The sequence below is a fragment of the Erigeron canadensis genome, chromosome 5 (assembly GCF_010389155.1).
Source record: "Erigeron canadensis isolate Cc75 chromosome 5, C_canadensis_v1, whole genome shotgun sequence".
Lineage (NCBI taxonomy): Eukaryota > Viridiplantae > Streptophyta > Magnoliopsida > Asterales > Asteraceae > Erigeron > Erigeron canadensis.
In genome coordinates, this window is record NC_057765.1 from 2,923,662 (window position 1) to 2,937,641 (window position 13,980).

The 13,980-nt window shown below is 29.7% G+C and overlaps 1 protein-coding gene across 1 annotated transcript; it reads left to right on the forward strand.

Moving 5' to 3' along the window:
- The first annotated feature begins 10,310 nt into the window (after positions 1–10,310).
- LOC122602007 (auxin-responsive protein IAA31-like) lies at positions 10,311–12,406 on the forward strand. The gene is made up of 4 exons (XM_043774744.1): positions 10,311–10,713; positions 11,576–11,808; positions 11,923–11,995; positions 12,108–12,406. Exons 1-4 carry the CDS (start codon positions 10,373–10,375, stop codon positions 12,154–12,156), a joined length of 696 nt encoding a protein of 231 aa, XP_043630679.1. The 5' UTR covers positions 10,311–10,372; the 3' UTR covers positions 12,157–12,406.
- Positions 12,407–13,980: the final 1,574 nt, after the last annotated feature.

Below are 13,980 nucleotides of genomic sequence, written 5' to 3' on the forward strand. Positions count from 1 at the left end.
GTGACCAAATTTTAATTGTCACTAATGAACTTTTTTTTATACGTGAACTAATCTATACATTATATCTATATAAAAAAAAATAAGTTCAGGCAATAAATATGACAAATATATGTTTAAATTTAAATACTTTAATTTTACGTAACCTTAATAATTAATGATTAATATATAGGATTAGTATTAGTATGTAAATGATAAATATATTAAGTTATTATATAAATATTGGGAAATGATAAACATAGTTTTTGGGGCTACGTTTTTTTTTTTAATAGTCGTGGGGCTACACTTAATACATTATTACATGAATCAATGATTTGCACATTGAATATAACCATTTTCTAATATCTATGCATCGAGTCCAAAATACAACCTTCCACACATGTAATAACAATCTAAGCATAATTTGTTTTTGAAAGGCAGAACAGATAAATGACTAACATTTTAAACTTTGATGTGCAACGTCGGGTTTGAATCTTGACAATATCCTAAGGGGTTTGCTCTCCAATATGTAGATAGATATAGGGTATGTTTGGCACAAAAGCTTGGAGCTGGGACTGTAGTTAAGGGCTTGGGGCTGGAGCTTGAGGTTGGGGCTAGGGGCTGGGGCTTTTTTTTCAACTCTTTTCCTACGAGTTTTTATTTTAAAGACCTTTCAGGGCTTTTAGGAGCTTTTTGGGGCTGGGGCTTTTAAATTCGAATGTGTTTCCAAACAGGGCTAATGAGCTTATATTTAAAAGCTCGGGGCTTTTAAGCTCCTAAAAGCCCTTAAAAGTCCCTTGCCAAACAGACACATAGCATTGCTAAGATCACTCACCATATTTGCATGTTGCAAGATTTGAGCCTAAAACCCTTTAAAAAAAAACCAAAAAATGAAAAACTCCAGTATAATCTATACTAAACATTTAATGCAACTTTTATTATGTGGTGGTTGTTCGTTTTGGTAAGATCGTGTTGTCTTTGTTATCAAATCTACTCATAATTGAGTTATTTCATAAATAAACTGTAGTAGAATTATATTTAAGTTAAAAAAATCGATATAAAAAATAAACTCAACTTTGGTTTTTTCATATTTTAGAAAAAACATAACCCATGTATCATACGTGTCCGATCCTAGCTAATTGTTGATAGTCGCCGATGGGGCCTGTGAAAGGAGTTGGTTGAAATTACAATATTTGTGAATTTTACACCTCAAACTATAAAAATCATTCCCTAAAAAAAGGAAAAAAAAAAAGATTTACTAGGGTGGTTAAAATCGGATATTTCAAATTTCCTTAACCGAACACATATATGAAATTTCGTATAATGAGGATGTCCGAAAACTCCTACAATTTAAAACAAAAAGAAATATTTTCGGATACTTAGGGAAATTTTTGGATATTGAAAATTGATTTTTGGATAATTTCGATTCTAAAAAAGCATATTGTAACTTTTTTTAAAAGTAGGTTTTTTCGATCAGAATTATCTGATTTTTCGGATCAAAAGTCAAATCAGATTTCTAGATTTTTGGATAACGTGTTCAGATACAAATAATAATTTTGAATACCCTTAGACTTTACCACCATCATCATATCATCATTATTTTTAAATATAAATCATCATAGTTAAGAATCTTGATATATTGATCAAAACTCAAATAACCATTGATTTTGATAAAGATTGTTGAAGTTAGTTTTAAGATTATTAATCTCATCGAAAATGAAATTAAATCAATGGATGAAGGATTGAAGTAATCAAAGTACTATAGTACATTTTGTGAAGACTTTGGACTTTGTTAATTAGGAAACTTGAAATTTGATTTTTCAACAACCTTATGCAATTTAATGCATGTTTTTACAAACATGAACTATGGTGCTTTTACATACTTCAATGGCAGCGTTCGTTGAATTCGTTGTCAATGAGAAGGAGATTCTTAAACTAACTTAAACATTCTTAGACCATGATCCTATGGGGTTTTTTTTTTTATTTTTTATTTTATCAATATATCAAGATTGTTGAGATGAAGATTTATTTTAGTACAAAATGATGCTATGACGGTGGTGATCAATTCTGTCTTTATTTTCTTTAAAAAAAACACAAAATGCGAGATGATTATGGTGTTTATAGTTTGAGGAGATAACTTTCACAAATATGTATTTTTAACCAAACTCCTTCCATAAGCCTATCAATGATTATCATTTGATTAACAGTAACTGTAATTAGATAGGAATTCGGACTCATGTGATGGACGGGTTATGTTTAATTTTTTGTGAAATTCCTTCAAATATCAAATATAAAAAAACTAAAATTGATTTTTTTTTTTTTAAATATTTTAATCTATCGGTCACTTTTAACTTAGAGTTATATTCTATCTACGGAGTATTAGTTTTGATAAATTACGAGGGCGTTAAAGGGGGCAGAATTCTAAGCACAATTTTTATAGGGGCCCAAAAAAACTTAGGTTTTTGTAGCTTTCGGTTTTATGATATTTATTTTTTTTAGAATGAAATTCTAATTTACTTCTACTCCTAAATTACAAGCATGCCTGAGATGAAACTTAGAACTCTAAAAAAATCCCTATTTATTCTTTTATAATGACATTCTAATCTACTCCTACTCTTAAATTACACGTATGTCTGAGATGATATTCATTCTTTTAAGCTCAAACAAAATATTTAAAAGCACAAGAAGTAAAAATTTGATCAATAAAGTCATAAAGATGTAATAGAAAAATCAAACACGTTATGGGTCTATTGTTTAATTTTGCTTCGGCCCAATTTATTTTGTCATTGTCAGAGATGACCCTGATTAGAGGTGGTCGAATGGGTGTGATAATGTGTAATACCCAAATTGGTGTATATGAAAATTTTATTTATCAAAATGGTATAGTTTAAAAAATATTTATTAAAATAGTGTTTTTTATAATAATATTTACTAAAATAGTGTTTTTATCAATTTTATAGCATTTTGACTAAAAACTAAATTGCACTTGTTTTATATTAAAACTCAAAATGGTAATTCTTTTTAACAACATAAAATTGTAATTACCGATCTAATGATACTCCTATTGATTATATACATAAATCCTATTTTTTCTTTACATCAAATAAACTATTCATCATTGATGTTGCTAACTTATATTTTTCTATCTTGAAATTTAAATCATTAACAAGTAAAATTTTGACTGAAAGATAAAGAAAGGTGAAGAGATCAACCACCTTATAACCTTAACCTGTAATTTAGTTAGTTTTTACACAAAAATAAAACATTCTCATATAACCGAGAAATATTCTTGAGTTAGGATATAGAATTTTTAGTTGGATGTAAATCAAAAGATGAAATAAGAATTACTATTTGGATAGACCAAATAAATTATATTGAGTAATTTCATTGATTTAAGAAAAAGAACTTACCTGTGATATAAATTAGATGAAGAATATTGGAGAACTGTATTATCATAAATTGATTAATTCACTCTTAAATAAGAAATAAAAGGAATGTGTGTTCTCCAAATTTGAAATTTTCCCAGTCATGTGGAATTCTTCCATCACTAAGGAGTTGTTAGCTTAACTCTAGGAAGAAGAAATCTACAATATTTGAATGACTATAGTTTTGATATATACAATAACATCACATACGGATTAGTGTGTTTTTATATCACGATTTGAATAAAACTAAGAATTTAGTAGAGTTTGGTTTTAAGTTTTTACGTTTTAATAGTTTAGTAGAGTTGATAATACAATTTAGTTTTTGGTCAAAATGTTACAAAGTAGATAAAAACACCATTTTAGTAAATAGAGTAAATTACACTTTTCGTCCCTAAAGTTGACACGTTTTTCACTTTTTGTCCCTTAAGTGAAAAATTACAATTTTGACCTTAAAGTTGGCAGATTTTTTCAATCATCGTCCCTCGCCAAACGTCGTTAAGTTTCAGCCGTTAAGTCGGACACGTGCAACACACGTGAGAGACTGAAACTGCAAAAAATGACAAGTTCAGGGACGAAAACTGAGATTTACTTCTCTGTTGTCATCATCTTCATCTTCTCCGGATGACTTTCGTCGGAAAATTCGCCGGAAAACTTAAAATGCCGATATCTCACTCGTTTTGTCGAATTAGACCACGAAACCACCATCAAACTTCTCAAAATTAACTTCCGCACGAATCTTAATCAAAAGATTTCAGATTCAACATTTGCCGAAAAACTCAAAATACCCATAACATGGATTTTGAGCAATATTTCTGTACGATTTAGCTTGTTCCATTAATGCAATATTTCTGTTTTCGCAAATAAGTCCATGTTGGATTAGGTGTACGTGCTCCTCACTAAGACACCAATGGTGTGTCTCATTTAATATTCTATAAGCTCTGCACCAAAAAAGAAAAGTACAAAATGGGGAGAGACCTTCATGTGGGTTCGCTTTTTGTCAATGAGGCAAAGGCATAAGATCGAAAAATTAGAAATATATATAAAGAAAGAGCAAAGAGGGACGAAAGGACCAGGAGGCCTGACAAGCCCCTGCAACTCAAATATTTCAGATCAAAAATTCTGATCATCGTCACTTGATTCTTAGTTTATGTAATAGAAGTTCAAAGCAATTTACAGTTCATCATTTGGTTGATTATAGCTCTTGTTCTATATTTTGTATAAAAACTTTAAATCCGTTGTTCGTGAAATCCTTACGTCGAAATCTCATTCTGAAAGTTGTTACAAGTTTACTATTGATTCATCTAGTATTGTGTTAATTTTCATAGCGATTCGTTACCTTTCATTTTTGGCGATTTAGTTCGATATTAGTTTCATCGTAAGGTTTTCGATATAGTTTACTGGTCAATCGTTAAGGTTATTAAGTTGTTACAATAGTTAGATTAGTAGATTGAGGTACAAAGAATTCAGGTGTGACAACCGATTCATTGGATCTCGTTTCGGGTATAAGTTATTCGCACTCAAAGTTGTCAGTTCGTACAAGTTCCATGCTAGTTTGTTGATTTTTTTGGTTAACTGGGTCTTGGTTCCAATTTCATTTACGATGCTTTTCATTTACATTTCATGAAATATCGGCATTTTAAGATTTTTTTTTTGTTAGGATTCGTGCGAAAATTAATTTTGAGAAGTTCGGTGGTGGTTTCGTGGTCTAATTCGACAAAACGAGTGAGATATTGGCATTTTAAGTTTTCCGGCGAATTTTCCGACGAAAATCAACTGGAGAAGATGAAGATGATGACAACATAAAAGTAAATTTCAGTTTTCGTCCCTGAACTTGTCATTTTTTGCAGTTTCAGTCCCTCACGTGTTTTGCACGTGTCCGACTTAACGGCTGAAACTTTAAGGTTAAAATTGTAATTTTTTCAGTTAAGGGACGAAAAGTGAAAAACGTATCAACTTCATGGACGAAAAGTGTAATTTACTCCGGTAAATATTATTTAAAAAAACACCATTTTGGTAAATATTTTTAAAACTACACAATTTAGGTAAATATTTTTTTTTAACTACACTACTTTGGGAATTAACTTTACCCGAAATGGTGTACTTGAAAAAATTATTTATTAAAATGGTGTAGTTTAAAAAATATTTATTAAAATGGTGTTTTTTATAATAATAATAATATTTACTAAATAGTGTTTTTATCAATTTTGTAGCATTTTGATTAAAAACTAGATTGTACTTTTTGTTTTTTTCTATCTTGTGCTGCTGCTATTCTTACATAATGACTCTCGTGAGCATTAGCCTCTTTCAACTCTTTTTTAGATGCTGTAAATGTGAGATGATTGTTGTATTTTTTTATTTTTATTTTCTCTTTTATTTAATAACATCCTACCAGTTTTGTGTAACAATTGGTTTTCTTCATCAATAATACATGGCAGACAATCAAATTAAACCAACCTCACAAGCGGAGTAAAGCCCTGCTGAACAAGCTTTTAATCTAATGTAGAAAACATTGGTTTTATGTGGGTCCAAGATGTGGGATCAAAGCAAGGTACGGATTGGGGACGAGGGATTGATTAAGAAGGAGCTCTTGTCGACCCGGCCAACTCTCACTTTTTTTTTTTTGTTTTGTTATGTAAATAATTTGAAAATAAAATAACAAAGGCAAAGACTAACAAAATAGACCAACTGATAGCACCCTTTGTTTGCTCAAAAAGGGGACTTAAAATATCTTCCAAATTTTATAAAACAATTTCTTGTTATTTATCACATAGACGATGCCTAATTAGTGGTCATTTGATAAAATACAAACTAGTCGGAAGAATAAGTTAATTATAAATCAAACAAAAAATTGTTTGTATTTTGTAATGCAGGTCAAACCGATGTCCCTACAATCAAGTGAAATTTTTTTTTAAAAAACTTGGAAATTTAACCTTTAGATTTTATAAACATTCATGATTACACGTACCATATAATATCTTTTGCTGTACGTAGTTATGTACACCTTGTTATACATAGGCTACTGCTTTAATAATTGAGTAGAAGGTAACCGCTTCATGCGACGAAAACGGTAAGTCATGGCAACGGCGACGACAGATGGCATTGGTGGCGGTGACAGTGGCGGGGTAGCGATGTGGAAAAGTAATTGGTTTAATGAGAGTAATATAAAGTATTAATTTCATTAAGGGTATTATAGTTATATTAGGTGGAGATATTTAAATTAAAAGAGATAGGTAATTTAGGTATTTCAAAGGCTAAAAGTTAAAAAATAGGGATGGGGTGCTTTGTTTTATAAAGAAGTATAGATATAGATATAGATAAGTATATTACGTTGAGATAGTTGGTGAATAAAAAGGAAATAGTAATTTACGTATTTCAAAGGCTGAAAGTTAAAAAATAGGAGAAGGGTGATTTGTTTTATAAAAGACTAAATGAGTACAAATCTATACTATATTATAAAAAGAATAACATTTTATTTTTGAAAGTGTAAAAATCTGTAATAGTTTCACTTAACACCCCTTAAAATATTTTTACCTACACTACCCTCTTAACATCGATGCGTGATTGAGTTACACTATCAATCATTAATCTTTTAAATCAATTATATACGCACTCGACATCTCATATACCACCAACGGTTGCCTCATTACCACATTGTCGCCTGTACGACCAACGCCGCATAGCGCGGTTATGTGCTACTTAATATTACTAAAGATATATAGATAAAACACATAAAAGGAAAGTGAAGTTTAAAAACATGCTGATGTAGAAGAGTGCGTAAAGCTTGTTAATTGAACTTGCATCTACATAAATAAAAGTTACCAAATTAATAATGAAAAATGATAAATCCTTCTAACCAAATATCCTAATAATCCTCTCAATACATTAAGAAAGTGACATGTGGTATCCACTAATTCTCTTTTTTAATCTTGCCCCCTGATTTTTCCACATGTTATCATCTCATAGTTAGGAGGATTATTAAGCTATTTGGTTAGAAGGATTAATCATTAATTATAAATTGCAAACTTGGTGGTTGTTATACATTTATTTTTTCATTTATTTGTTCACCAAGTTTTTAGTTAGCAAAGTTAATTGCATTCATTCATGTATATATTTTATTTTAGTTATTAAATCAAATAGTTTAATTATTTTACCCCTGACTAATCTAACGACCCTTTCTTACTCGAACCAAACTTTGGTCATTTCTATCTGATGTTGTGACTGTGTAAAATAAATGAGATCATTTCAGATAGTAGCTAGACATATAGCTTTGAGCACCTACAATTGTAAGTTCACAAAATTATGAATTCAAGTGATTCCACCAAACAAGGCTTTCATTTTACATCAGTGCTAAATGCACACAATTTAATTATTTATCTTGTCACCAATAATATCTTGTCACCAAACAAGGCTTTCATTTTACATCATTTTACATCAGTGCTAAAAGGTAAACAATATCATTCTATTCAGACATGCAGTATTCATTTCGAGGCTACAAAAATAACTCGTATTTTGAGATTAACCTGCTCACAAAACAAATTAGAGAACATAATTTAACATAAAAAATTAAAATCTATGATACTAGCTAATTAATGGGCCTTAATAACTAGAGAGTGGTCAAATTCATTGAACTTATGTACGCCCTTTTTGGAACACGGTATTATATATTTATATGGATAGGTATTTTCTAAAACTGATCCAACTTGACTATAACTCATAGTTAAGCTGAATCAATTTTAACGGATCTTATCGAAATCATTTTCTCTCAAATTTTCTTTGGGCCAAAAACTAAATTGTTTTATATCAACTAAAATATTTGCATTTGGTGATCCAATTTGTTTTACGCATATTCAGAAGCATGGGTGCAAGGTCGGCTTTACAATATACATAGATTAGACGATCGTTTAAATTTTCTATCTTTTCAAGCTTGGGTATTTTACTTTTTGACGATTTTGTTAGAGTACACTATGTTTTTGATTAATAAACTAAGTATCTTATATTTATAGGTTGATTATTGAAGTCAAAATAGAAGAAAATTAATAAACTCAGATCTTGTTTTAGTGAAGGAACGAAGAAGTGTTGAAGACGACCAAAAATGTAAAGTTGTACTTTATCTATATCTAATAAGACAAAAAACTTTTTTTTTTTCTTAAACTTTCTATCTTTGAAAAATTAAAAATACCTTTTTCTTTTATTCACTCATTTAAACATCCCAGTCTAATATACCTATAATACCCTTAATAAAATAATTTACAATATAGGTCTTTCAATATTTAAAATAACTACACTGCCACCTTTAGCATCAATTACTTTTACATTCACCATCATCGTCGCCCCACCGCTATTCCATCGTCGTCCCCGTTGCCGCCCTCACCACCGTCACCACCACCACCTCCGCCATCACTACTTTCACCACTGACACATTGTGCGAGTATAAGTCTAGTTATTATTTAATGTCCTAATGTAATATCTAAATTTCATTCACGCCAGTATGTTATTGATTTTATCAATTTAGACCCTTTGTAAATAGAAGATGTTTTTATTCTTTACCCATTGTGTATTTGTGTATGACTTTTTATTTTTATTATTATTATTTATATGATGTAGTGAAAATTCACAGTTTTAAATATAATTTTATTATGTATGGCCTCCAAAATTATATTGATTAAGGGGCAAAGGTGTAGTCATCGGCAAGTTTTTTTGGCAAGTTTTGGTAAGGTTGACAAGTTTAATTGGCAAGTTTGACAAGTTTAATTGGCAAGTTTGGCAAGCCTATAGCATGTGATTTGACAAGTTTAATTGGCAAGTTTGACAAGTGACATCGGCAGATTATGGCCGATGGTAACCAAGGATTGACAAGTTTTGGCTAGTACAAATATACTCCTTTTTTTGTTTTTTTCTTCTTTGTCTTTTTTTTGTGGCAAGAATTGGCTAGTTTTATTGCACTACACCACCTACTTTGGCAAGCATTGGCAAGGATTTGGCAAAACCACGTGGCGTCGTGTGATTGATTGAAAATTTGCCAATTTGCCAAAGATTTGGCACTACACCCTTGCCCCTAATACCACTAAAAAGGTTAAGTCGGCTCTGCAGAGTATGTTTGTATATACTTAAGAAGCCTCAATCTTATGGTACATCATCGACTATATATGATAGGGTTATCGTTTTAAGATCTTCAATATATAGTAGTATAAAAGCTTGACATAGACGACTAGTTTTTATGGTTGTTGGACCCTGTGGTTGATTGTAAGTAGTAAGAGACATTATTTAAATATAAAAAATAAAAACATTTTTATTGTGAATGGCGAAAAAATTACGAGTAATAGATAAAACACTTCATTAGATATAATAGCTTCATATATGTTTTGAATGTATATATAAAAATAAAAATACAAACACATTTCACACATGTTCATTATATCTCTCTTAGTTTTAGCCCAATCCATTCCAGAAATGATCTTGTTATATATCCTATGGTAGAAGTAAAAATGTCTACATTTGAGCTTCTCATACCTAACTTATGCCGATGTTATTATTGATAGTTGATATATATGCAATGTACTATATGTATGGTCTCTTAATTTGCTAGCAACTACTAGATGAGTACTTGACTTGGTAGCTCTTTTAATTTGACTCCCATAGACAAAGTTAATAAAATCTATAAAATTAATAATTACTTGGAACTCACTTAAAAAATGTTGGTACATTGCATGATATCCGTGAAATAACCAAATGCCTTCCCTCATCTCCCACCACTTTATCTCTCACACATATTCACATTATTCATTATATGTGTGTGAGACATAATCCAACTCCAAGATACACTTGTTTCAACTCTCTCACACACACATACAATCTATGCATATATTCAGACAGACAAAATGGTTTATGACAGAACATGCTGAAATTAATAATCCTTTTAAAGTAATGTTGCTATTGTCACTTTTCATTTGAAGTCTGCAAAGAAAAAAAAAATGGATCTCCAACTAGCATTATCTCTCTCTTCATCATCTTCTTCTTCTTCTTCATGTTTTACAAAGTTTGATCTTAACAAAAACAACCATGATGATAATAATAATAATAACAATAATGTACATGAAAACAAATTGTTTGAGTACATCAAAATGCAAGATTATTTGAACAAGAGGAAGCTTTGTGTTGAAGGTGATCATCAAGAAGAAGAAGATGGCATGCATAGACTTGAAACACTTCCTCTATTGTTTAGCAACAAAAGTAACAATCATGAAAAAGAAGAAGAAGAAGAAGAAGATGTGAATAATGAAGTTCAATCTACTTTTATCTTCATAAATCACAAGTAATTTATCTCACTTTTTCTTAAATACTTTCTCTTTTCCATAATAACACAATATATATATAGCTAGTGATATATTGTCATTAATCTATGTATCAAGAAAAATGTTACACTTGAAAAAAGGACAAAATATTAATGTGGCTTAATGTGTGATGAAGAAGAAGAGAAAAAAAATAATGTGATTATGCATGTTAACCTTTTATGTCATTATATATGGATAAAAAATTTGCAAATTTGAGCAAGTGTACATAGTATTTCTCTTATGCAAGATGTTTGGTTTGTTACATTATACAAGTTAAAAAGCTTACCGTATAAAATATTATATCTCATAGCATATATATACTAAATTTTGTTTATTCATATAGAAAAAATGTATGAAGAACATATATATTTAAATATTTAGTTAAAAAAAAATCACCTGAGATGTCGAGAAAATGTGATCCAACAGAAAACGATATCCAACCGACATTCACATAGAAAGTAGAAATTAAAGCACGTCCATCTTTTATATTATTCCTTTAGTAAAAAAAGTAATGTTGACTATTTGATGTTGAGATATCAAAGTGACTGAAATACGGTAGTATAGTAACTTTTCTAATTTATGTATCTATCGATCATTTTATCTTTATAAAACAATCTTAGTAATTTTTTACTGTAGTAATTTTCTTGTCAAACAAAGTGCATGTCCCAATTCTTTTTTATATAACACGAGTCAACGAATAAATAAAACGGTAATTTGCTACAAACAATACTACTCTTTATACATGAGAGACTAGGTACCTACACTCTGTTAATATATGATATTGTAAATTACTAATAGTTATTTGGTATTGATTATTTCGACATATGGTTTTAAACCGGCCAGAAGTACCGGTGAAGAAGAGAACAGCGTGGTCGGATGGCCACCAGTGAAATCTAGTCGAAAGAAGTTTTGCCACCAGAAGAACGTCATCGGTGACGATGGTCATCATAGATGTGTTAAGGCAATGTATGTTAAGGTGCAAATGGAAGGAGATGGAATTGCAAGAAAGATTGACCTTAATTTACACCATTCTTATCAAACGCTTGTCCACACCTTAGCCCAAATGTTTGGCAAGTGTAAGTATTTTGTGTGTATATATATATATATATGTCAAGTTATTTTTGTTTATTTATCAGATAAAAATGTTTTTATATGTAATGATGTATATGTATTGCATTTTTGGAAAATAGGTAATGAAGATGTGAAACTAACATATCAAGACAAAGAAGGGGATTGGTTGCTTGCTGGAGACATACCTTGGGGGTACGTATAATATATGAATACAAATATCTATCTATATACATACAATTCACTAAATTAATTAATTTAATTTTGAGAAAATACAAATTTTTATGATATGGTTCGAATTTTACAGATCATTTATTGAGAGCGTTCAACGTCTAAAACTACTGAAAATTCACTAGTGATGATGATGATGGATTGGCATGACAAACACATACGTCGTCATTGTTTTAGTTGAAGAGACTTCAATTAAGTTATTTGGTTACAGAGATACATATAATAATTTTATATGAAATATTTTGAGTATACAATATTAATGCTTAAATTAATTAGCTACCTAGCTAGCTAGTTTTGTGGTATTTTTTAGGGAGCGACTAACATTTATAATATCGTAGATGAAATGAAAGTCTTAGCTAGCTTGTATTGGCAACATCATGCATGGTCTCTTCACTTTTAAGTTGATCATTTTTAGTTTTTATTTTGGTTTTGCTTCAAGTTTTAATTTAATGGATATAAATTTCGAATTTTACTTAATTGGATTTAAAGACTTGGCTTTGTGTGTTTAGTTTGGTTTTGCTTTAAAGAAAATATATATATATATAAAAAAAAAAAGTTAAGGGGTAAATTTTTATTTTACACTAATTACTAGATTTTAGGCCCGTATCAAATATACAGGCTTACGACATTATCTATATTATATGTTAATTTATTAAGGTTTTAGTATATATATATATATATAGATAATGTAATATAGATAATGTCGTAAGCCTGCATATTTTATACGAGCCTAAAATCTAGTAATTAGTGTAAAATAAAAATTTACCCCTTAACTTTTTTTTTTAGATATAATGAGATAGTTTAGACATGCTATTGTTTGGATCACGAGTCGATAAGGGTTTGACTCGTAAATCAAAGAATAACATGTCCATATATACGGAATGGAGTATGGTGGCATAGTAAGTGCTCTTGTTACAAACTAAACATAGTCAATTGTTTAACATTTATTGAAATTCAATTGATAATTCAAGCAAAAAACCTCATTCATTTCTTTTACTATTTTACTATTATAGATATCTAAGCGAATATGATCTTTATCACTAATAAACTACAAAATTTTTGACCACATTCACTAGATAAATAGTAGAAAGAGTCAGTTGAATAGTTTTAACAATATTGATAACTAATAATACAAAATATATACTCTTAACGTACAATTTATATTGTTCAATACTTCCTTGCAAGCTAATTAAGCATAAAAAGTCCCTTTTGCTTCATTAAATATAAAACAAATTAGTTGTTACATCTGTTGGAACTTGTCATGTTAGATCAGTTTCCACTTGCATTTAAGCCAATATAGCTTCTTTTTCTTAGCAATGAGTAGGAAATTAGTATCACATGTTATATATTACGGGTACGAAAATTTTAAAACATACAAAAAAAAGTTATGAAAGTTACATATGTATAAACACAAAACTATTAAATTTACAAGCATTAATCCAAAATATTTAGAAATTGCTTGGTTGAGACTACATTTTATAACATTAATTAAGAGAATGAACTTTACTTAAAACAAAATGAAACAATACATTGAAACTGTAGAGATCTAACCAAAAACTTGATCACATATAACTGTTACCAAAACAAAAGGGTCATGAAATAAAGACACCCAGAACATCCAAAGGGTGTTTGGAATTAACTCTGAACACCAACCTTGCCTGTCTATTTTTGCCAACTGAGATTTTACTGCTATTCAAGTGAGTAATTACTTAACAGGTGTGCCTCTCATCCCAGACAAATGATACCAACTCATTAAACACCCACAAAAGGAAACAAAAACTGAATCCCTTTTCATATCAATCACCTTGTCCTTGACAAATAAAATAATACTAAGTACCAACTCTCTTTTGGTCTTTTTTTTTTAGGTTAGATCTTGAATGCAACAATTAATAAACTCACCAGTGTTTCCAACTTCTTTCAATTTAAACCAGCATTACCTACCAGAATTT